This window comes from Myxine glutinosa, chromosome 5 (assembly GCF_964187855.1).
Source record: "Myxine glutinosa chromosome 5, kmMyxGlut1.1, whole genome shotgun sequence".
Lineage (NCBI taxonomy): Eukaryota > Metazoa > Chordata > Myxini > Myxiniformes > Myxinidae > Myxine > Myxine glutinosa.
Genome location: NC_136265.1, coordinates 70,369,595 through 70,395,677, shown reverse-complemented (window position 1 = coordinate 70,395,677; position 26,083 = coordinate 70,369,595). Strand labels below are relative to the sequence as shown.

Sequence of the window (26,083 nt, the reverse complement as noted above, 5' to 3'; positions counted from 1 at the left end):
AGGATTTCTGTGTGGAATAAGCTAAGATTTAGTAATTTTTTCAGCTTTTTTTGTTTTGATCCACTGCAAACCAAAGAAATACATATGTGGATACCAAAATATTTTTAAATTTCAACAATTTTCTGGAAGAAATGGTGCATTATTTGAAAAAAGTGCAAGTGGGCCAATGAGACAACACCTGTCTCATAATGAAGTTGATATCTTCTCTTTTGTGTGAAGTATTTCATGTCTTTTCAATGATGAAGAACGAATAAAATCCATTTTGCAAACAGAGCACTTGTATGGCTTGCTTCCACTGTGGATTTTTTGATGTTGATGTAAATGTGAGGAATGACCAAAATCCTTGGTGCAAACAGAACACCTGTATGGCTTCTCTCCTGTATGTGTTATTTCATGAATCTTTAAGCGAAGTGGTTCAAAAAAGCCTTTGAAGCAGACAGAACACTTGTAGGGTTTCTCTCCTGTGTGTATTCTTTGATGCCTTATTAATGTTCCTCTTTGTCCAAAGGTCTTCAGACACTCAGAACACTTGTGTGGCTTCTCTCCAGTGTGTATTTTTTCATGTCGTTGTAAATGTGATGAAGAAGCAAAATCCTTGCTGCACACGGAACACTTGTATGGTTTTTCATGACCGTGTAGTTTTTGATGTTCAGATAAATGTGAGGACCGCTCAAAATCATTGCCGCAAAAAGAACACTTGTATGGCTTTTCTCGACTGTGTATCTTTCGATGTTGAAATAAATATGAGGAAGAAGAAAAATACTTGCTGCAAATAGAACATTTGTGTGGCTTCTCCCCTGTATGTGTTATTTGATGAACCTTCAAGCCAAGTGGTCGGGCAAAGGCTTTAAAACACAAAGAACACTTGTAGGGCTTTTCTCCTGTATGTATTATTTGATGAACCTTCAAGCCAATTGGTCGAGCAAAGGTTTTCAAACACACAGAACACTTGTGGGGCTTCTCTTCTGTGTGTATTGTTTGATGCCCTCTTAATGATATTCTATTAGCCAATATCTTATGACACACAGAACACTTGTTGGGATTCTCACCCGTGTGTATTCTTTGATGATCATGTAAACGAGCCAATTGAGCAAAAGCCTTGGGACACACAGAACACTTGTGGGGCTTCTCTCTTGTGTGTACTTTTTGATGTTCATGCAAATGCTCTGAACGTGCAAAGGCCTTAAGACAAATAGAACACTTGTATGGCCTTTCTCCCGTGTGTATTTTTTTATGTCGATGCAAATTTGATGAAGAAATAAAATCCTTACTGCAAACAGAACACTTGTAGGGCTTTTCTCCGCTGTGTGTTTTTCTATGCTCACATAGGGATGAGGAAGAAGAATAATTCTTGTTGCAAACTGAACACGTGTATGGATGTACTCCTGTGTGTGTTGTTTGATGAACTTTTAAGGATACGAAGTGATGAAAGGCTTTAAAACACACGGAACACTTGAAGGCCTTCTCTCCGGTGTGTATTCTTTGATGCCCTCTTAATGATATTCTATTCGCCAATATCTTATGACACACAGCACACTTGTAGGGATTCTCTCCCATGTGTATTCTTTGATGGTTGCGTAAACGTGTCAATTGTTTGAAAGCCTTTGGACACGCAGTACACTTATGTGGCTTCTCTCCTGAATGTGTTCTTTGATGAATGTACAAATTTGTTGATTGACGAAAGCTCTTAAAACACACAGAGCACTTGTACGGTTTTTCACCTGTGTGTATTCTTTGATGTCGTTTCAAGGAACACAACATGGCAAATGAATTGTTGCACACAGAACAGTTGTAAGGCTTCTCACCTGTGTGTATTGGTTGATGTCGTTTTAAAGATGCCAATGCGGAAAATGTTTTTTTGCACACGGAACATTTGTGTAGTCTCTTACTTCTTTGGATATTCTTGAGGTTCTTGATGGTGCAGGTTTTACAACTGCGGTTGGAAGACACGCTGCTAAACGTGTCGGTTTCTTGACAACCAGTTTGTGTCATGTGACGATTTAAAACTTCTGAGCAGAACAACTGGGAACAGCAGGAACAAGAAACCAGATTCATTTGTTTCACTGAAAAGACAAATCACAAAAAGCATTCAAAATTCACCAAAACATTAAATTGTTGCACAATTGACAAGTATTTCACTCAAATGAGATTTAACATTTGCCATATTTCTGTACTCCACTCCATGGAGTAGCTCCATAATCAAGAACTGAAAATTGTGGGAATTTTCATGTTCCCAAATGGGTCTGACAGTGACTGAGGAAACACAAGGTACCTTACCAGAGGTTATTCAATTATTCTGGGCAGCGGCTAGCAAGTTGTGATGTCCGGTCCTTATTTTATATTTTTTAAGGTCTCCCTTTATCCTCTTCAAAAAGTAATTCCAGATGCATCACTTTACAGTCTGATAGGATGAAGGAGGAGCAGCTGGTTGACAGGGAAGAAAATGCAGGACTAAATGAGAGAAGGTATTTCTGCCATCTAAAATCTAAAGAGAAGGTATAAAAGATCAAATTTCTGCCAACCAAGACTCGGCAAGAATAGATTTTGTGGCTCAACCAATGATTTTCAAACTTTGGCCTCCACGATATCCAGAAAAGTGAGGTGAAAAGATGAAAAAGTGGAAAAATAAAAAGGTGACAATGTGAAAACCTTTTCATTTAATTTTTTTATTTTGGATGCAGTAAAGTGCAGTCGGACACTACGCCGCCATGTCCAATGCCTGCTGTTGATACAACACAACCACAAAGATTATTGAAGGAGATGAGTGCACAGCTCCTTCTGGCTTGAAGTGCTGACAGAAATTTCGGTAAGCATTTTCCACGAGCTTTATTACGTGGTGTAAAGGTTAATCCAGCAAAGCGAATTGCACGGGAGATATCTGACACCACGATCGTGATACCGACACCACAAAGGCAAGGGAAAACCAAGCTTCTACTGTTTAAATCGTTTTTAATTACAAATCCAATAGTTGTGGTGTTATTCACAGGTGGCAGCACACACGGAGCTGGTGCGACGTTTGAATGTAGTGGGGGTATTGCACGGCGAAGAACATTGGTGTTCATAGAAATATCCATTGAAGTAAAATTTGTAATTTTTTTTTGTTTTGTTTTTTACGTGGCCTCCTGCCCCTCCTCCCCCACTCCAAACCTGTACCCACCTCACACCCCACAAGGGGGATGCACACCCCAGTTTGGGAACCACTGCTTCAGAGCATCGCCTGGAAATTTAGCCTCTCATGAAGATGCCACAGGGAATGGTGAGACCCACGGATTTCTCAAGTTAACCACTTTCAAAGGTTAATCCTTCAATTCCAGAAAGAGGATAATAAGCTTGTTACAGACACGTCAGGTGGGTCGACGACAACCGATGACTACCTGATGGTGCGTAGGCAAGATAGGGGGCACCTCCGGGACACAAAGGTGATCCCGGGGGAGGAGGCTGTTTCACAGCACCACTTGGTTGTCTGCGACATAAGGGTGAAAGGTGCGAGGAGAGCTCGGCGGGTGAAGTACCAACCGAGAATGAAGGCATGGAGGTTGAAAGAGGTGAAAGTAAGGGAGGCATTACAAGAGAGGCTGAGTAGGGTAGAGGATGATGTGGTTGAGCTTGTAAGTGGTTGGATGTCAATGAAAGCTAGTCTGTTGGGAGCCATTAATGATGTATGTGTATGGACAAAAGGACCACCGAGGCACTCGGAAACATGGTGGTGGGATGATGAAGTTGGAAAGAGGATTGACGAGAAGAGGAAGAAGTTAAAGGAGTGGCAGAAGGCGAAGGGTACGGGAGCAGAAACAGCAGAGCATGAAATTTATAAGGCAGCCAAGAAGGCTGCAAAGAAAGAGGAAGCAAAGGCGCAGGAGGCATGTAGGAAAATGTTCGGAGAACGCTTGGATTCGGAAGAGGGTCAGAGAGCGGTATTCAGGATTGCAAAGCAGATAGCGAAAGAGAGGTGTGATGTGATGGGGGTGAGTTGCTTGAAGGATGAAGTGGGACAAATCGTTGTGGACCCAGATGGAATTAAAGGAAGATGGAAAAGATATATGGAAATGCTGTTGAATACAGAGAATGAATGGGATGGCAACATAGAGAGTAACCCAGTTTTAGGACCGGCAGGGAAGATAACTGAGAAGGAAGTTGAGGAAGCGATAAAAGCAATGAAGAGTAGAAAAGCGGGAGGGCCGACGGTTAGATGTGGGAGATATGTTGAAGGCAGCAGGAAGTTGGGGTGTGAAGAGAATGACAGAGATCTGTAATCTGGTCGTGAAAGAAGGCCGCATTCCAGTGGTTTGGAAACTGAGTACCCTCGTCCCTCGATACAAGGGGAAAGGTGACCCTCTGGAGTGTGGCTCATACCGAGTGATAAAGTTATTGGAGCATTGAATGAAGGTATTGGAAAGGGTGTTTGAGGGGAGGATAAGGAAGAAAGTGAAGATCGACGAAATGCAGTTTGGATTTATGCCAGGAAGAGGAACGACAGATGCGCTTTTCATTGTGAGGCAGTTGCAGGAGAAGTACATGGAGCAGAGGAAGAAGTTGTTTCTTGGGTTTGTTGATCTGGAGAAAGCATTCGATAGGGTTCCACGCAAAGTATTGACATGGGCATTGAGGAAGTTAGGAGTGGAGGAATGGTTGATCAGAGTAGTGATGGCAATGTACAAAAGAGCGCGCACAGCTGTAAGGATGAAGGACAGGAACAGTGGTGAGTTTGAGGTGAAGGTGGGAGTGCATCAGGGGTCGGTACTAAGTCCACTACTATTTGTAGCTGTGATGGAGGTGCTGGCTCAGAACGTAAAGGAGGGTTTATCGTGGGAGTTGTTGTATGCAGATGATCTGGTGTTGATTGCAGAAAGTATGGATGGACTGAAGGAAAAGATGAACAAGTGGAAGGAATGTATGGAGACAAAAGGTCTGAAGGTGAATATCGGAAAGACGAAGGTGATGGCAAGTGGTGAAGCATGTGGTGAGGTGGAAAGAACTGGGAAGTGACTCTGTGCTGTGTGCAGGAAGGGTGTCGGAGTGAACTCCATTCAATGTACAATGTGCGCTGAGTGGGTTCATCAAAAATGTAGTGGTCTGAGAGGGTCATTAACTGGTGTGGCAGCTACATTCAAATGTAAGGTGTGCACAGAGGGAGCTGCAGATGGAGGAAATGTTGAGTTGGATCTTGGAGACGGCGTGAAGCTGGAAGGTGTGAAAACATTTTGCTACCTCGGAGACATGCTGAATGGAGAAGGTGGATCAGACTCGGCAACGGTTGCAAGAGTGAGATGTGCATGGAAGAAGTTTCGGGAACTGAGTGGCATGCTGCAGAGGAGGGGAGTGTCGTTGAAGCTGAAGGGAAAGGTGTATGCTGCATGTGTGAGAAGTGTTATGATTTATGGGAGCGAGACATGGGTAATGAACGTAGAGCAGCAACGAAGGCTGGAAAGGGTGGAAATGCGAATGGTTCGGTGGATGTGTGGAGTATCGTTGAGAGAGAGGAAGACAAATGATGAATTGCGAAAGATGATGGTAATAGAGCCTGTGATGGATGCTGTGAAGAGGAACAGGTTGAGATGGTTTGGTCACGTGTTGAGGAAGGATGAAAGTGACTGGTTGAGAAGAGTGATGGAAATGAATGGAGAAGGAAGTAGAGGACGGGGAAGACCGAGAAAGACTTGGCTAAAGATGGTGGAAGAAGAAATGCGGGCAAGGGGGTTAACAAGGAGAGATGCAGAAAATCGGGCAAAATGGAGAAGATTGTCATGGGGACCGCAAGGCTAACCCCCACTCTAGCAGGGAAAATGGCCTTTAAAATGCATGTTGTTGTTGTTGTAAAGTTTAATCCTTCAAGTGAACAAGTGGAGCTACATTCAAAGTACACCGTCCCTCTGCCAAATAAATAAATAACATATCCTCCAGCGCACGAGAATGACGGGGCGCATTCCGCACCCAGCGGTGCCACAGTGCAGCATATGGAGATGGAATTGGGAGGGAGCGGTGCACAATAATTAATCAATAAATCAACTGGAACAGCACTCTTGGACATCACGACGTCGACTGATATGTCTACGCCCACATTATTACATCATTATAATACTTGAACCAAGTTTGATTTAAATCCATTCAGCTGTGCCCAAGTTAGCACATTCTTACCTGACATGACCTCTGACTTATTGACCCCAAAGTTTAATCAGTCCGTGTTTACATCATTATACATACCTGTACTTAGTCTTAATTTAAATCCCTTCAGCTGTTCACAAGTTCTCACATTTTTACCTCACACAACCTCTGACCTTTGATCTTTGATCTTGGGACCATTCAAAATCTAATCAGTTAATCTTTACGTCATTATACATACCTGTGCTAAGTTTGAATTGGATCACTTGAGCCGTTCTCAAGTTATAGATTTATTACAGACTTTGACTTATGACCTCAAAATCGAATCACTTTTCTTTTCAACATTATACATACCTGTACCAAGTTTTAATTGGATCACTTTAGATGTTCTCAAGTTGTAGACCTATTACAGATTTGACCTATGACCCCAAATTCTAATCAGTTAATCTTTACAACATTATACATACCTGTGCTAAGTTTGAATTGGATCACTTTAGCTGTTCTCAAGTTATAGACCCATTACAGATTTGACCTTTTACCTCTTGACCCCAAAAACGAATCAGATCATCTTTACATCATTCTCCATAAGTGTACCAAATTTGGTCAGAATCCCATCACAAGTTCACAAGTTATCGCGGTAACAGTATTTTTACCTAACATGACCTCTGACCTTTGGCCTCATGACCCCAAAATATAATCAGTTCATCTTTACCTCATTATACATACATGTGCCAAGTTTGACTAAGATCCCTTTAGCCGTTCTCAAGTTATCGCGGTAACGAAAACCTATCATGGACGGATGGATGGATGGACGGACAACCTGAAAACATAATGCCTCTGGCGACTTTGTTGGCGGAGGCATAAAAATATACTTTATAGCCAAATAACTTGGTCACTGTCGTGTTCAAACATCAGCTTCCTAGCTCAAACGGTGCCCAAGATATTGCCCAAATGAGAAAGAAAATAAATAAATCCTCAATAATTAAAATAAATAAATAATAATCATAAAACAAATAATTTCTGACTCTATTGGCTCATCGCATACCTAAAGCACCATCATTTCATCCAAATCTAATTTTTTGAAAATTAAGTAATTAATCCAAAAAATTAAATAATTAATCAAATTAAAGTCCAAATATCTGCTTCCTAGCTCAAAAGGTGCTTGAGATATTGCCCAGATGAGAAAGAAAATAAATGAGTTCTTAATAAATCGATTATAATTAAGTAATTAATCAATTAATTGATCAATCAAAAAATACAAAATACTGTTTTGCCAAAGCACTTGCTCACGATTGTGCCCAAATTTTAGCTTCCTAGCTCAAAGGACGGCTGAGATATTGCCCAGACAAACAAACAAGAAAACAAAGAAAGAGTGAAAACTGAGTTCTGTATTTTCCGGTGTATTAACCACGCCCCTGTTTTTCGCCCTCAAAAAAAATGTCATGCTCTGGGCGAAGCTTTTCATTGCAGGAAGGAAGAGGAAGCAGGAAGAGGAACGACAGACGCGCTTTTCATTGTGAGGCAGTTGCAGGAGAAGTACATGGAGAAGAGGAAGAAGTTGTTTCTTGGGTTTGTTGATCTGGAGAAAGCATTCGATAGGGTTCCACGCAAAGTATTGACATGGGCATTGAGGAAGTTAGGAGTGGAGGAATGGTTGATCAGAGTAGTGATGGCAATGTACAAAAGAGCGCGCACAGCTGTAAGGACGAAGGACGGGAACAGTGGTGAGTTTGAGGTGAAGGTGGGAGTGCATCAGGGGTCGGTACTAAGTCCACTACTATTTGTAGCCGTCATGGAGGTGCTGGCTCAGAACGTAAAGGAGGGTTTACCGTGGGAGTTGTTGCATGCAGATGATCTGGTGTTGATTGCGGAAAGTATGGATGGACTGAAGGAAAAGATGAACAAGTGGAAGGAATGTATGGAGACAAAAGGTCTGAAGGTGAATATCGGAAAGACGAAGGTGATGGCAAGTGGTAAAGCATGTGGTGAGGTGGAAAGAACTGGGAAGTGGCCATGTGCTGTGTGTAGGAAGGGTGTCAGAGTGAACTCCATTCAATGTACAATGTGCGCTGAGTGGGTTCATCAAAAATGTAGTGGTCTGAGAGGGTCATTAACCAGTGTGGCAGCTACATTCAAATGTAAGGTGTGCACAGAGGGAGCTGCAGATGGAGGAAATGTTGAGTTGGATCTTGGAGACGGCGTGAAGCTGTAAGGTGTGAAAACATTTTGCTACCTCGGAGACATGCTGAATGGAGAAGGTGGATCAGACTCGGCAACGGTTTCTCGAGTGAGATGTGCATGGAAGAAGTTTCGGGAATTGAGTGGCGTGCTGATGATGAGGGGAGTGTCGTTGAAGCTGAAGGGAAAGGTGTATGCTGCATGTGTGAGAAGTGTTATGATTTATGGGAGCGAGACATGGGTAATGAACGTAGAGCAGCAACGAAGGTTGGAAAGGGTGGAAATGCGAATGGTTCGACGGATGTGCGGAGTATCGTTGAGAGAGAGGAAGACAAATGATGAATTGCGAAAGATGATGGGAAAGATGATGGGAATAGAGCCTGTGATTGATGCTGTGAAGAGGAACAGGTTGAGATGGTTTGGTCATGTGTTGAGGAAGGATGAAAGTGACTGGTTGAGAAGAGTGATGGAAATGAATGTAGAAGGAAGTAGAGGACGGGGAAGACCGAGAAAGACTTGGCTAAAGATGGTGGAAGAAGAAATGCGGGCAAGGGGGTTAACAAGGAGAGATGCAGAAAATAGGGAAAAATGGAGAAGATTGTCATGGGGACCGCAAGGCTAACCCCCGCTCTCGTAGGGAAAATGGCCTTAAAATGCATGTTGTTGTTGTTGTTGGCTGGGCGAAGCTTCATGATGTGAGACTGGAAGTGCAAAGTCTTATCAGCCGTGTCATCGGGTACCTGCTGGGAGATGTGTGTGCGACGATGAATCGACAGTTCATGGCTTGCCATGATCTCGTTGAAACCTTTGAAACCGTGAACAAAATGAGGGCAAAGGTTCCCATCTAGCCAGAATCCGGGTGTTATAGCCAGGGGCACAGCTAGGAATTTTGGGCCCCATGAAAAGATATCACAATGGGCCCCTATGAAGCACGTGCGCACATTTTTACCTCATGTTCTAATAATTTTTAGGGCCCCTGTCAGTGCAGGGCCCTTGGAATCATCCTAACTTTTCCCCCCCTTACAGAGCCCCTGGTTATAGCAAACACGTTTTCATGTTGTTCAGTGCGAAAACTTAATTGCAGCGTTACTCACGCACTCAAGTCACATAATTCCAAAAAAAAAAGGAAAAATGACAGCCGCTCTCTACTCAAAAAATGCGCAAACAGAACCCACATAAAACGCAAGCTTTCCGTACTGGAACGTACGCCATTAGCAGTGTGGTGACGTCACATGCCAGGAAATGGTAGTGTTTTTTAATTGAAATGGTATGTTTTTCTAAAGTAGCATTAGATTTGATACATATTCTTTGTTTAACTGTATCGCAATGTGCACACTTTTTAAAATATATATATATATATATCTAGGTCATTATGGGCACCTTCTGATTTTGTCGAGTTCACTATGTTAACAAATATAATTTCGTTCAAAAATTTGGGAGATTAGCAAACCTGTACATTTTTGGAATCATCAGAGCATGGAGAATCCGAAAATCAATGTTGGCATTTGCACAGACACCTGCATGGCCGCCATTTTGGATTTTCAAAATGGCCGCCATAAAATACATATTTTGCGCTATCTCGGCTTCTCGTCAACCTAGAAACTTAATTAAATATGCTAATCCTATGTTTTCTGGGTCAAGGAATCCAATAAAGGCCTCAAAATAGTGCTCAGGATTATAGAAAAGCAACAAACAAAGGTGATTGAAAACCATTGTCTTTATATTTGTGATATAACTGTATTACATAATACATGATATTGCAAGTCCTTTGACGTTATAGGTATGGGTTTATAAAGCAAGAAAGCAGCCTTGTTCGTATCAGATTGAACTATAAGTCCTATACACAGGATCTACTAGGTCTATACCGTTCAGGAATATGCTTTTACAGATCTTCATCACTGTCCTGAGTGTCATTTTCACAAAGGTGTCTACGCAAATGCCAACATTAATTTTTGGATTCCTCATGCTCTGATTATTCCAAAAATGGATAGTTTTGCTAATCTCCAAAAATTTTGAACGAAAAAACATGGTGAACCTGACTAATTGTGGACCTGGCGCCGAGGCGCCATTGTAGCCATTGTAAACCTGGCCCTGGAGACCAGGTGGGTATTCCCATCAAGCATCCTTACTCCTGTTTGTCAATCAATCAGAACTGTCAGGTACTCGATGACATGTCGGGGTTACGGTTAATGTATGACAATTGGAATATAATTTAAATTCAGCATCGATTGTTTTTAAGACCGATTGTTTTTCTATATCTGTGTATTAACTGCACCCCCAACTTATAACCGTTTTGCCGATAAAAAAGCATGGTTAATAAACCGAAAAATACGGTACTCCCTTCCTATGTGCGTCATCGCCAGGTCCCTTTTGGCGCCCGGCGATGATGTCATGCGGCGCTTTGAGATGTAACAGGAAAGGAGCGGTGTACAATATTAGAGTTGGTTGTGATGAGACAATAGTGATAAACTTGTATTTTTAACTTGTCAACTCCCCAGTAATCTAAATTGGTTTGTTATATACAATGCCATTTCCACAGAATATATTGGGAAATAGAGACTCTCAAACTATATCTTCATGTATCCAATTAATCTTGAGTAAAGTACAGAAAATTTTCAAATGCAACAGATATCCTGTTGAGTTACCATCAAAAGGCCCGTTTGGGTGCACACACTTTTAATTAATTTGCAATTCTACAAGAATTGGAACGAAATAATTTATTTGTAAAAAATAATAAACAAAACAAGTGAGCACAGTTTGATGTGTTCTCTCCATACCTTCGAGCAGCTCAGCAGCTTTGCTTGCCTCTGCAGGAGGAGAATCACATGGTTCCTGCTTTACATGCTCATTACTCAAAGCATTCTGGGAGGTCAGAAGAGAGTTACTCGGGAAGGTTTCTCCCATCACCAGAGGATCTTCTTCTGCAAACCATGTGACATCAGTTGATTACAGGATAAAAATAAAAAATAAAAAAATAAAAATAAAAACCCACCCAGTTGATTACAGGATAGAAAGGGACAAAAGTTTCATCATTGTGAGGTTTGTTTTTTTACGGCGCAGCCCATTGGGCAGAGCCATCTCGAACAGTGTTTGTCCATCTGTATGTATGTATGTATGTATGTCCCCTCAAACGTATACCAATCAGAGCTGAGAATCTGGTCACATGACAGGGTGATGTGATTACGTCTGATGTCATTACGGCCGTGCAGCAGCTGACTCTCCACACACCGCCATTTTGATTTATATGCCGTTCAGGCCGAACATATTGTCGCGTGATTCCCCTCGGTTAATACCGGGAAATAATGGATGGAACCGAGCTTAATGAGGTGACAACCAATGGCGGATTTGCTATACACGCGCGGGAGGAAGAAGGAAAGAGGAAGAAGAAGCGGCGAGATTTACTTCACGGTCTGCGCGCGCCAGCATCTTCACCCTGTGGAAATTAACACGAACGAAAACGGAATTATGTACAAAAGGAATATTTATGACACGGAACCCGATAACAAAGAACGCAATGGTAAAAACTAAACCCCCGAGTGAGTGCTCTTACACACAGACTTCGAACTACACAACAAATGGGAGAATGAATAAAAGAAACCGTTGTGTTTGTGCATGCGGGCTTATCTGTCTGGATGTCAGGAATCGTTCGTCAAGGATGGTCAGGCTTGGTGCTCGGCGTCCGACCACAGCTCCGCTGGCGCGAACCGCTCGGGCCTTGGCGCGAACACCGCCCTTGCTGCACAGTCCATCCCACACCACACAGCACAGCACTCGCACGCAGGCAGGCACCAGGAGAGGATGATCGTCGGCGCCCCACCGTCTTTCCAACGGCCACCAAGCAAAAGTCCAAACGGGAACGAAAAGCAAGAAGGAAAGAGGTCCAAACAGGAGAGAAGGGGAGTAAGGTCCGGGCAGGAGGAATCCAAGAACAAGAAGCTTCTAAAATGCTGGTGAGCGAGTTGTTTTATCACTCAGCGTCTGACGTCAGGTCTCTCCCTCTCCCAATCAGTGCGTCGCCTCCTCGTGGCCTTTCCCGCCTTCCGAACGTCGCCGGTGCTTTTCTTCCAATGAGCGCGTCGCTTGTTGGTAGTGCTTTGCGCCCTCCGCACTGATTAGCCGAGCGTCTCGCACCTTTGGCGTTACGTCATCACCTGGCATGTCATTGTGGCACGTCCCTCATCTTCCATACTCTCCAATCAGCGACCTGCTTCCAACTCGCCCCTCACGAGCTCTTCTGGGCGTAGCTATTGCCTGGCTGATCGATGTTTCCTCATTATGCCGGCGGTGTGCGCAGCCGCTTCCGATCTGTTCGTCCCCAAGTCATTGTGGCGGCGGGGGAATTTAATGAATGTGGTGCTCTATTGGGCCGAGCTAATGTATGTGATGTGTTGTCATCAGGGACACCAGAATGATCACAGAGGGGCAGACATACGGGGAATTAGCATAAACCCTAGAACTACTTAACATGTCCCATTCCTCGTAATGGGGACGAAGATACACCTTAATCCGACAAACCGGGCAAGACAGGTCCCTGACTTACGTACATCGAGATGATTCTTCTTCTTTGCGACGTCGGAGCACCTACCTATGCAGATCTACCTAAATCTATATATCCCACTACCCCACCGACATAACAATATCGTCGAAACTGTCATATATCGCAATCGCCATGCTCTACTTTTACGTTTTTCATTCAGTGTGAAACACAAACAAACCGATTGTTAAAATGATCATCAAATATCGAAAGCATCGGCGTTACATCTCTTCCAACAATACGGTACAGTACGTATAGGCCTTAGGCGTTATACTTCACCTTCGGAGCGCTTCGGACAAATTAAACCCAGGTTTCTTAATACAGTAGTGTATCGTTTCAGTAGTACAGTTTTCGTAAAAATAATAATAATAACAATAATATCGTAAATATAACCATAATACTTCAATCCCAATGTAGTGAATGGAAGGTTAATGGATTGAAGCGGTGTATGGTTCATACAAAAACAACAACATGCATTTAAAGGCCATTTTCCCTGCTAGAGCAGGGGTTAGCCTTGCGGTCCCCATGACAATCTTCTCCATTTTGCCCTTTTTTCTGCATCTCTCCTTGTTAACCCCCTTGCACGCATTTCTTCTTCCACCATCTTTAGCCAAGTCTTTCTCGGTCTTCCCCGTCCTCTACTTCTTTCTACATTCATTTCCATCACTCTTCTCAACCAGTCACTTTCATCCTTCCTCAACACATGACCAAACCATCTCAACCTGTTCCTCTTCACAGCATCAATCACAGGCTCTATTTCCATCATCTTTCGCAATTCATCATTTGTCTTCTTCTCTCTCAACGATACTCCGCACATCCACCGAACCATTCGCATTTCCACCCTTTCCAGCCTTCGTTGCTGCTCTACGTTCATTACCCATGTATCGCTCCCATAAATCATAACACTTCTCACACATGCAGCATACACCTTTCCCTTCAGCTTCAACGACACTCCCCTCCTCATCAGCACACCACTCAGTTCCCGAAACTTCTTCCATGCACATCTCACTCTTGCAACCGTTGCCGAGTCTGATCCACCTTCTCCATTCAGCATGTCTCCGAGGCAGCAAAATGTTTTCACACCTTTCAGCTTCACGCCGTCTCCAAGATCCAACTCAACATTTCCTCCATCTGCAGCTCCCTTTGTGCACACCTTACATTTGAATGTAGCTGCCACACTGGTTAATGACCCTCTCAGACCACTACATTTTTGATGAACCCACTCAGCGCACATTGTACATTGAATGGAGTTCACTCCGACACCCTTCCTGCACACAGCACATGGCCACTTCCCAATTCTTTCCACCTCACCACATGCTTTACCACTTGCCATCACCTTCGTCTTTCCTAAATTCACCTTCAGACCTTTTGTCTCCATACATTCCTTCCACTTGTTCATCTTTTCCTTCAGTCCATCCATACTTTCCGCAATCAACACCAGATAATCTGCATACTTGGACTTCCGTTTCCGGTCCGGTCGTGAGAGGACGCTGGCGTCACTTGCTCGCCGCTTCTCTGACTGGACCATTGTCCGTATCTTGCTTTCCTGGTGGTCGTGGCGGATTTTTGGCCATTGAGTCTTCCTCTGCACGGTCCCGGCTCTGCTCTGCTGCTCCTGGCTTCACCTGCTCGGCTCCTTCGCTATTTCCTCGGGCTCACTCTCGTGGGTTGTGCCGCCCATTGTTTGCAGCGGCGGTGGTGGCGGTTTGCCGCCGTGATCTTGATTAGCGGCGGCGGTCGTTTTCCGCTGCATTTGCCGCTTTGCCTCCTCAACCTTGGCCTCGTGCTCGTCTCTTCGCTCCTGTCTGCCCTCTGCATGGTCCCGGCTCTGCTCCTGGCTTCACCTGCTCGGCTCCTTCGCTGTTTCCTCGGGCCCACTCCCGTGGGTTGTGTCGATTGTTTCGCCTCCTCACCCTTGGTCTCGTGCTCGTCCCTTCGCTCCTGCTGGCATGGCTCTGCGGAACTCCGCCGCAAGGCTTCTCCTGCTTAAAACCCGCTCCACCCCATCATGCATCTCTGCAATCAAATCGAATGGACTCCTGCATCGACCCAGGTACATTCACGGTGGCTCCGGTCGTAAGTTTGTTTATTTACAATCAGGTCACTCCATCCCCATCCTCTGGTCGGCTCAGCGCACTCCCACTCATCGTCCCAACACACCTGGTCACAACAACGCACAAAATCGCACCTCCTGTCTGCGAACCCTGGCCAAATCACCTGGATTCATACGCGCCGTACAAAACAACATCAAGCTCACCCTGTTCAATACCCGGTCCCTCAACAACAAATGCCTCATCCTGAACGACTACATCCTGGAAAATAAACTGGACTTTCTCTGTCTCACTGAGACCTGGAAACAACCACTGGACTACTACACGCTCAACCTCACCACACCCAATGGATATTCTTACATCAATAAACCACGCTCGGAGGGCCGAGGTGGTGGAATTGCCGTTATTCACCGACAAGACATCAAGACCAACCTCATCTCCATCTCATCTGCTCCATCATTTGAACACCTGCCTTTTAAACTCTCTGGTCACACACAGTCAGTCATGGCTGTTGTCTACCGCCCTCCCAAACCACACCCATCATTCCTGTCTGACTTCTCCTACTTTCTGACCCAGCTATGTTCCCTCTCCCCCTCAATCCTCCTCCTTGGTGATTTCAATATCCACATGGACTCCACTGACTCCACGCTAACCACTGACTTCACTGATTTACTCACCTGCTTTAACCTCACTCAACATGTCAACTTTCCTACCCATAACCGTGGTCACATTTTGGACCTTGTCTGCTCTACTGGACTAATTTTGCACCATCTCTCTGGCTCCGACCTCACTCTCTCTGACCACCTAGCCATCACTCTGACCATCAACATCCCCACCCCAGCACCAAGGCATTATCGCACTATCAACTTCCGTAAGCTAAACGCTCTTTCACCTGCCTCATTCTCATCGACCCTCTCTGAAAAAATGTCCACTTCTCCCTTCGTTGACCTCCACACCCCTTCTGACCTCACTGACTACTACAACCACACTCTCTCCTCCTGCCTTGACCAACTTGCGCCTATAAAAACCAAAACAGTTTCTTTCACCCATTCTGCTCCCTGGTTTACCCCTGAACTCCGCCTGATGAAAACTCGTGCTCGCCAACTTGAAAGACTCCGCAATAAAACAGGTCTCACAGTTCACTCCCAGGCCTACAAGGACCACATACAACACTATAAAGATGCCCTCTCCCGCGCCCGCTCCGCCTACTACTCTCAAATTATCCACTCTGGCTCCGGAAACCCAAAAGCACTCTTCTCTACAATAAACAAACTCCTCAGCCCCCTGAACACCACCACCCAGTCATTCACAATAGACAACTGCATCTCCTTCCTTTCATTCTTCCAATGCAAAATTGAAAACATCTACAACAGCTTGACCACCGCCGCACCCGCTCCCCCTCAAACCACCTGCCCCCCCTTATCCTGCCATCCCCTGTCTCAATTCTCCCCAGTCTCCCCTACTGACCTCTCTGAACTCCTCATCGGAATGAAAACTGCCACCTGCACTCTTGACCCCATCCCCTCCAGCTTTGTCAAGGCCTCCCTTCCTGCTCTCTCTCCACTTATCATTGCAACAATAAACTCCTCCCTGTCTACAGGCATTGTCCCACCATCCCTCAAAATTGCTGCTGTTACCCCCATTCTGAAAAAACCTGGACTAAACCCTGACACCCTAAATAACTTCAGACCCATCTCCAACCTACCCTTTCTGTCAAAGGTTTTGGAACGCGCTGTAGCCACTCAACTCAAACATCACCTCTCTGCCAATAACCTGTATGAAACATTCCAATCCGGATTCCGCTCCAACCACAGTACTGAAACTGCTCTCCTCAAAATCACCAACGACCTTCTCCTCTCCTCTGACGCTGGCAACCTCAACATTCTCATCCTCCTCGACCTCAGCGCCGCCTTTGACACCATCGATCACACCATCCTCCTCACCCGACTTGAAACCACCTTTAACATTACCGGCACTGCCCTCTCTTGGATTAAATCATACCTCTCTGACAGACGTCAGTTCATCTCCATCAATAACTGCAAATCCCCCACTGCTCCCCTCCCCCAAGGTTCAGTTCTTGGCCCCCTCCTCTTCATCCTTTACCTGTCCCCCCTCGGTCACTTAATCCGCCGTCATGGTCTCCAATTCCACTGCTTCGCCGATGACATCCAGCTTTTCATCTCCACCAAGTCCATCTCCACCGCCACCCACTCTATCCTGACAAACTGCATCACTGAAATAAAATCCTGGCTTCAAATCAACTTCCTCAAACTTAACTGTGATAAATCTGAAATAATCATCATTGGCCCAAAAACGCTCACCAAGTCCACCCATAACTTTGCCCTCAACATCAACGGTTTCCCAGTATCCACCTCCCCTCACATCCGGAATCTTGGCATCATCTTTGACCAAACCCTCTCCTTCGACAAATACACTAAACAGATCACAAAGACAGCCTTCTTTCACCTGAAAAACATCGCCCGTCTCTGTCCATCCCTCTCCTCCGTGGCTGCAGAAACCCTCATCCACGCCTTCATCACTTCCCGTCTGGACTACTGCAATAGCCTCCTTTATGGTTCACCCTCAACAATCACCAATAAACTCCAATACATTCAGAACTCCGCTGCCCGTCTACTCACCCATTCCCGGACCCGTGACCACATCACCCCCGTCCTTTACAAGCTTCACTGGCTCCCCATCTCCCAGAGAATCCAGTACAAAATCCTCCTCTTGACCTACAAAGCCCACCATAACCTGGCCCCATCCTACCTGGCTGACCTCCTCTCCAGACACACTCCCACCCGCAACCTCCGCTCTGCTGGTACCAACCTCCTGACCCCCCCCCCCCCCCCCCATCCGGACCAAATTTAGATCCTGGGGGGACAGGGCCTTCTCCATCGCTGCTCCCACCCTCTGGAACTCGCTACCTCACACCATCAGAGACTCCTCCTCACTCACCACATTCAAAACATCACTCAAGACCCACCTGTTCAACACTGCATTCAACATTTAACCCACAGCATCTAACCCCTGACTATCTCCTCTCCTTCTCCCTCCTTTGTGCTTTGAATATTTCCCTATTGATTCTTCTTTTTTTGCAATTGTCTTTATGTTTTGCTATGCATTATGTTTTGCACTCTGTCAAAGCGTCTTTGGGCTTCCTGAAAAGCGCTATATAAAATAAATGCATTATTATTATTATTATTATACAACTCCCACGGTAAACCCTCCTTTACGTTCTGAGCCAGCACGTCCATCACAGCTACAAATAGTAGTGGACTTAGTACCGACCCCTGATGCACTCCCACCTTCACCTCAAACTCACCACTGTTCCCATCCTTCATCCTTACAGCTGTGCGCACTCTTTGGTACATTGCAATCACTACTCTGATCAACCATTCCTCCACTCCTAGCTTCCTCAATGCCCATGTCAATACTTCGTGTGGAACCCTATTGAATGCTTTCTCCAGATCAACAAACCCAAGAAACAACTTCTTCCTCTTCTCCATGTACTTCTCCTGCAACTGCCTCACAATAAAGAGCACGTCTGTCGTTCCTCTTCCTGGCATAAATCCAAACTGCATTTCGTCGATCTTCACCTTCTTCCTTATCCTCCTCTCCAACACCCTTTCCAATACCTTCATTCCATGCTCTAATAACTTTATCGCTCGGTACGAGCCACACTCCAGAGGGTCACCTTTCCCCTTGTATAGAGGGACAAGGGTACTCAGTTCCCATCCACTGGAATGCGGCCTTCTTTCACCACCAGATTACAGATCTCTGTCATTTTCTTCACACCCCAACTTCCTGCTGCCTTCAACATATCTCCCACAACTCCCGTCGGCCCTCCCGCTTTTCTACTCTTCATTGCTTTTATCGCTTCCTCAACTTCCTTCTCAGTTATCTTCTCTGCCGGTCCTAAAACTGGGTTACTCTCTATGTTGCCATCCCATTCATTCTCTGTATTCAACAGCATTTCCATTTATCTTTTCCGTCTTCCTTTAATTCCATCTGGGTCCACAACGATTTGTCCCACTTCATCCTTCAAGCAACTCACCCCCATCACATCACACGTCACCTCTTTCAACCTCCACACCTTCATTCTCGGTTGGTACTTCACCCGCCGAGCTCTCCTCGCACCTTTCACCCTTATGTCGCAGACAACCAAGTGGTGCTGTGAAACAGCCTCCTCCCCCGGGATCACCTTTGTGTCCCGGAGGTGCCCCCTATCTCGCCTACGCACCATCAGGTAGTCAAGGGTTGTCGTCGACCCACCTGACGTGTATGTAACAAGCTTATTTTCCTCTTTCTGGAACTGAGTATTACAAATCAAAAAATCAGCTCCATCAGCAAACTCCAAAATCCTTTCACCTTCTCCATTTCTCACACCATATCCGTAACCCCCCATGAACTCCCTCAAAACCGTCCATACTCCTTCCCACATGTCCATTTAGGTCTCCTCCGACCACAACAACTTCCTGATCTTTCACGTTTTCCATCAGCTTCTCTATCGCACACCAGAACTTGTCCTTCTCTTCATCGCTCCGACCAACCTGCGGAGCATATCCCGATATGACGTTCACCAAGAGTTTTCCAATCATCATTTTCACCATCATCAACCTATCACTCACTCTAGTCACACTCACCACACTGTCTACAAACTCCTCAGAAAACAGGACACCAACACCATTCACGCCCTCCGGGCACCCTTGCCACACAAACTTGTATTTCTGTCCCTGCCTACCCTTCACCATTCTCACACCACTTCCCTTCCATCTCGTCTCTTGCACACAACATATGTCCACTCTTCTTCTGATCAATACTTCCCCCACTTCTCCTGATCTCCCTGTCATTGTCCCTACATTCCATGTCCCAAACCTCAGAAACCGATCTCCACTTCGGGCTGTATCCTGCCCATATGTAGTTGTAAATGTCACGGTTCTCTTTTTGAGGCAATGTTTTTATGGCCGGATGCCCTTCCTGACGCCAACCCTCTTAGTCGCCTCTTACGACACGCAGGGATACGGTGTACCTATTCTAACCAGGGTACACACCGGGAAATGGTTCATGATCAATGATAAGTGGTGTTCGGCACTAATATTAATAACCATGGAAGTAAGGAATTCGCCTCGATTTTTGATGGTAATATCATTTTCGAAATAATGATAACATACGTTAATATTGTTACGGATCTCTCCGTCGGCCTTTTCCCCTTAAGAAGGGGGGGATTAGTCCCCTTGTCTGCGACTGACCGACGTGAGTCCTGGGGGTCCCAACGCTCCTCCGGGTCGGGAGCAGCCAGGGTATTTGGTCTACAAAAAGTCCCAAGGACCTGAGTGCCACTCCTGACCGTGAGCAAGAGAGGGACTCCCGCTCGAACCCCGGTTTGGATGGTCTAGTTGCCGAGCGGTTTTTAGCAACCCGAAGTTCGAGTCATTAGCAAAGACTAAACCCGATCCTGAAACGTTGGCCAAATCGTGCCACAGGTGTCCAATGAGGGAAATCACAACGACAACGGATGTAAGGGAAAGAAAGGCAAGGTAGGAAGAACAAATCTAATTTATTATTATTATTTACAAATCATCAAAATAACCAAGGAGCAAGAAGGATAAGAAAATAACGACAGACAGGAGCAAGGAGACACAGTGCAACGCTAGCTTACCTATGGCAGTCTTACTTATACCCAGGGACAAGACACACAAAGACAGACTACAATCAAACTCACACGAATGGGGGATGAAGGCAGGAACGATTGGCTGGAAGGAGAGGAAGGTCCAACTGGAACCGGAGCACGGTCGGGCCGGGAGTGAGCAGCCGCCGCCCCCTTCTTGATCGGCACGTTCAGCAGCCGCCGTTCCTTCGCGGCCACGGTCGAAGCTGCCGTCGAAGCTCAAAGCTGTGGTGGTTTAAAGCTGCGGTGGTTCAAAGCTCATGGGACATCCCTCTCTCCTCTCCTGGATCACGCAGCTCGTCTCAGGTGCGTCGCGTGCTTTCCAAGGGCTCATCCTTTTTGTGTGGGCGCTCCGCCGTGGGTTATATAGGCCACATCCTCGAACCTTCGCGAACCTCCCCGATTGTTCTCTCTCCGCCCTCTCAAGCCAAACCCCTTATACTTGGTTGGTTGTTCAGGGCTGGCTCACTCCTCCCCTCTATGACGAGGTGGAGACACGCCTTTCTTCTCCGAGCTGGCCGCGTGCTCAATGGAGTTTTGGGACGAAGAAAACCGCCCAAATGCAGTTGGCAATGGATGCTTTGGGAATGGGAATGAAAGGGAATCTATCTTATTTCATTTGGTGTAATGCAGCGTTAACTAGTGGGAACAGAGCCTTAACCTACATAGAATAAGGAGATAACTGTATAGAAGGATATACGATTGGCTACGTGATTGTATATGACATAACTACGGGAACGACCTTTGACCTTTATACACAACAAATGGAGGAAGGAGGGTGATATTTTACAACAATTAAACACAATTCTCAAATCCATAACAATATTATAGTAACTCTAATCATAACATTAATCCCTTGGTAGTAACTGCAAACGTACTGGAATTTAAAATAAATAATGATCCACATATTAAAGAAGCGGCAGTTTTGTGACCGTTACGTCATTACGTCGATGATGTCATTACGACGGCTGCTCCACTGACCGACATTTTAATTTACAAGTGGGCCTGCACCAGCACACTACGGGAGTTGCAGAAAGGGGCATTCCTCTTTGAGGTATATGGATTACAGTCGATCTATGGTTTGGTCTCAAGAACATTGGGTGTGTTCATTTACCAAGTTTCTTCTGGATAGATCGCCAAGTGGTTTAAGCATTCGAGTCAGCACGCCATTCAAAACCTTTAAGGAACAGTTGGCTTGGCAAGCTGCTTGGTAAATGAGCACACCTCAAAACCTTGTGGGGTAGATTACAGTAAATCTTCCCTCATTTCTGCAGGTAAAACTTACCTCATGGATGTCGAGATTCCTCCAAATTTCTTTGTTTAATGCTACAAACAGCATCAGCGACTGTTTAAAAAGATAATTATTTGTGTTTGTGGTTTATAATATTTTACAAGCCCGACTCCGCCGCTGTTATACTTTTGGTCTTGTTTTTAAGTACAAGGTTCAAGGCTGGAAATAGAGCAAGCTGACTGACACACACACACACACACACACACACACACACACACACACACACACACACACACACACACACACACACACACACACACACACACACACACACACACACACACACACACACACACACACACACACACACACACACACACACACACCACACCTTTCTGTCAGGTACTTCTCCAAGTATATTTCAGCTTCTGCTGGAAGCTTAACGAGCCATTTTGGGAAATACGCCCTTTATAAGTTCACATGCGCTGAGGATCGTTATTCCGAGGGGTTTTTCTGTGAAGGTGCTCCGATCATTCTAGGTCGGATTATGTCATTTCAAAAGTCCTAAATCGATTATGGACAAACTGAAGAAAACAGGATGAGAATAAGCCATGAATAAAGTGTTGTGGTTTGAAATTATATGTTCTTCCGAGTGAGGATAACATGGCTGGGATGTTCATTTGGATAAATACTGCACTGATGAAAGGGAAGCTTGCATGGTGGGAAACACAACAGGTACCAGGTATGACGGAGCAAAGTGTTTTATTCTGGAAGGAAGGTGTTTTATTAATTATTCAAGTTGAACTATAACAGGAACATTGTTGTTGTTGTTCAAACCTTTGACAAGCGAGGAGGAATCATCCAAAAACTCTGACTCCACCTTCACCTTCACAATAAAATCTGAAAATAAAAACATCACGTACAAACTCAACTTAAAAGAACATTTCTAAACAAAATCAAAATCTCACAATAGATATTCAGAAAATTTGTCCTTTTCAATCCCATGAAAAATATCTTTTGGAAACAACTTGGAAAAGTAAAGCGACGATGAGTTTTAACTTCCACAAAGTAAAGGAAACAAACCCAACAATCTCTCTTGGTAAATATTTACTAATTCTCTCCCCTGAACCCAGAACTACACCCCCTCCCTGACCCCATTACCCCAATTTCTCAGCATATTTCATGACAATTCTTATACAGTTCGTAAATCAACATAAACAAGTACAAAAAGTTTTAATTAAAACAAAAGCCGCGTCGATGTTACACAATGCCTAGATGCAGCTGTGCCTATAACATCGACGTTATAGGCACAGGACATTCCTATTGATTCGATTACTTGATGTTATTTTTGTGCAAAGTGAAAATATATCTCGGCAATTTCCCGTGTGTGGCGACGAATTTTTAATATATCTCGGCATTTTCCCATCTGTTATTTCGGGCGGTGTATGACTGACCATGCCGCGATTTAAAAAAAACATATCTCAATGGACTTGAAGTTACAGGCCTTTGAGAATTCATTTCGTTCTATAAAGGGCAACTTTCATCGGATTTTCTTCCCGTTTTTTTTCAACCGAGTCTAAAACTATGTTAGCGACTGTGAAAAATGAAATGATATATCGAATTTGATTTGAAATAAAACTGTGTGAGAGAGGAAGACACCACGGGCCTACAAAACAGGCCTCAAAGCTATGAGAGTTAATAAAATGGTGGATATTTGTTTATATGAAGCCTCTCCCACAATGGGTGGAGCTATGGTTCCCAGAATGGGTGGAGCTTTGAGGTTTTGTCTTCTCTGCAAGAACAAGAACAAGAAGAACAACAACAACAACAGCAGAGGGCACTCTATGACCAGCGTCTTGCGACGCGGCTAAAGAAGTACAAAAAGTTTTCATTAAAACAAAAGCTGCGTCGATGTTACACAATGCCTAGATGCAGCGTTGCCTATAACGTCGATGTTATAGGCACAGGACATTCCTATTGATTCGATTACTTTATGTTATTTTTGTGCAAAGTGAAAATATATCTCGGCAATTTCCCGTGTGTGGCGACGAATTTTTAATATATCTCGGCATTTTCCCGTCTGTTATTTCAGGCGGTGTATGACTGACCATGCCGCGATTTAAAAAATATATATCTCGGCAATTTCCCGTGTGTGGCGACACGTGAACGAAGCTATGCTCCTCTCTCCACATTATTGTGACGACGTATCAATTAAATATTTCATCGTGACGATTGTCATCAAATGGACGAATTTTTAATATATCTCGGCATTTTCCTGTCTGTTATTTCAGGCGGTGTATGACTGACCATGCCGCGATTTAAAATATATATATCTCGGCAATTTCCCGTATGTGGCGACACGTGAACGAAGCTATGCTCCTCTCTCCACATTATTGTGACGACGTATAAATTAAATATTTCATCGTGACGATTGTCATCAAATGGACGAATTTTTAATATATCTCGGCATTTTCCCGTCTGTTATTTCGGGCGGTGTATGACTGACCATGCCGCGATTTAAACAAAATATATATATCTCGGCATTTTCCCGTCTGTTATTTCGGGCGGTGTATGACTGACCATGCCGCGATTTTAAAAAAATATATCTCAATGGACTTGAAGTTACAGGCCTTTGAGAATTCATTTCGGTCTATAAAGGGGCAACTTTCATTCGGATTTTCTTCCCGTTTTTTTTCAACCGAGTCTAAAACTATGTTAGCGACTGTGAAAAATGAAATGATATATCGAATTTGATTTGAAATAAAACTGTGTGAGAAAGGAAGACACCACGGGCCTACAAAACAGGCCTCAAAGCTATGCGAGTTAATAAAATGGTGGATATTTGTTTATATGAAGCCTCTCCCACAATGGGTGGAGCTATGGTTCCCAGAATGGGTGGAGCTTTGAGGTTTTGTCTTCTCTGCAAGAACAAGAAGAAGAAGAAGAAGAACAAGAAGAACAACAACAACAGCAGAGTGCACTCTATGAGCAGCGTCTGCGACGCGGCTAAAAACCCTCTCAGCACCAAAGATCACGAAGGATCCCGAAGGTGTGGAGGTGATTATAACAAAGATAAAGGTGGAAATCGTTTTGTAGAATCCGAGGGAAGAAGAGGAGGAAACGATCGAACCCGATCAGGGCATCGACACGATCTTGTCCAAGGGAACCCTGTCATGACATCGACACGATCTGGTACGAGGGAACTCGATCAGGACATCGACCCGATCTTGTACGAGGGAACCCGATCAGGACATCGACCCGATCTCGTACGAGGGAACCCGGTCAGGACATCGACACGATCTCGTACGAGGGAACCCGGTCAGGACATCGACACGATCTTGTACGAGGGAACCCGATCAGGACATCGACCCGATCTCGTACGAGGGAACCCGGTCAGGACATCGACACGATCTGGTACGAGGGAACCCGATCAGGACATCGACCCGATCTTGTACGAGGGAACCGGATCAGTACATGGTGCGATTCTCCATCTAAATTATTATTTATTTAAATAGTACACAGCACGGACACCGTACGGGAACGAACAGCACGTACCGGGTCCAGAGTCCTCATCCCCCGTTTCCCCGTTTCCTCCATCTGAGTCGCTCCTCCATCCCGGGGGATTCCCGTAGGATATTCTTACCATTTCTTCCCGTAGAGATATCGATTCATGGCAAACACTACAGTATAATGCAGTACAGTAGAATACAGTGTACCTGGTACAGTACCTCCAATAACCAAACCACAACGTGCGAGTTGAGGCCGCGCGATCACGTGATCTATGAAGCGAGTTTATGAAACAATTACACTCCGCAGATTCGCCACAGATCGAACATTTTATTGACAAATAAAAACGAACAAGTTTCCAAGGAGGCTATAATGTTTCCAGGTAAGGACCAGGTCGGACTCGATCACGAGAAGCGAGTCGAAGAGTTTTTCCTTTTATTTCTCAACCCAAACGTCACGAAATAATTACTGCTCCCTATTAAAACCGAGGGAATGTTTTTAACGACGTCCGAGATCTGTGGCGAATCTGCGGATTGGAATTGTTGAGATTGCTGAAAACCTCCTCGGAGATCGTTTGAGTTCATGACCTTCACTCGAACGCTGGTGTTACACTGTACAACACTGTACTGTACACGAAGGAACAAGATCTCTCCAGAGAGGAGCACATAGCGAATCCCGATGGAGGAAACTCGGAAAGAGCAGCAGGATTTAAGGACAACATGGAGGGGGACTTGGACAATTGAGGGATGTGGGAATGAATGAGGAGCAGGGGAGGGCTGTGATCGTTTGGGGTGTATCTTGTGTGAAATTCC

The 26,083-nt window shown here is 44.9% G+C and overlaps 1 protein-coding gene across 2 annotated transcripts; it reads right to left on the bottom strand.

Annotated features, from left to right (window-relative positions):
* Positions 1-57: 57 nt before the first annotated feature.
* Positions 58-25,554, bottom strand: LOC137428538 (uncharacterized). Of its 2 annotated transcripts, none has more exons than XM_078778164.1 (4): positions 25,320-25,554; positions 22,602-22,664; positions 11,055-11,198; positions 58-2,063 (listed from the first exon to the last, which is right to left on the bottom strand). In XM_078778164.1, exons 1-4 carry the CDS (start codon positions 25,408-25,410, stop codon positions 184-186), a joined length of 2,178 nt encoding a protein of 725 aa, XP_078634290.1. In that variant the 5' UTR covers positions 25,411-25,554; the 3' UTR covers positions 58-183. The 2 variants fall into 2 exon arrangements, with proteins under 2 accessions (XP_078634290.1, XP_078634291.1); XM_078778165.1 differs by having other exon boundaries at positions 58-2,022; positions 25,320-25,541.
* Between the last annotated feature and the right edge of the window lie 529 nt (positions 25,555-26,083).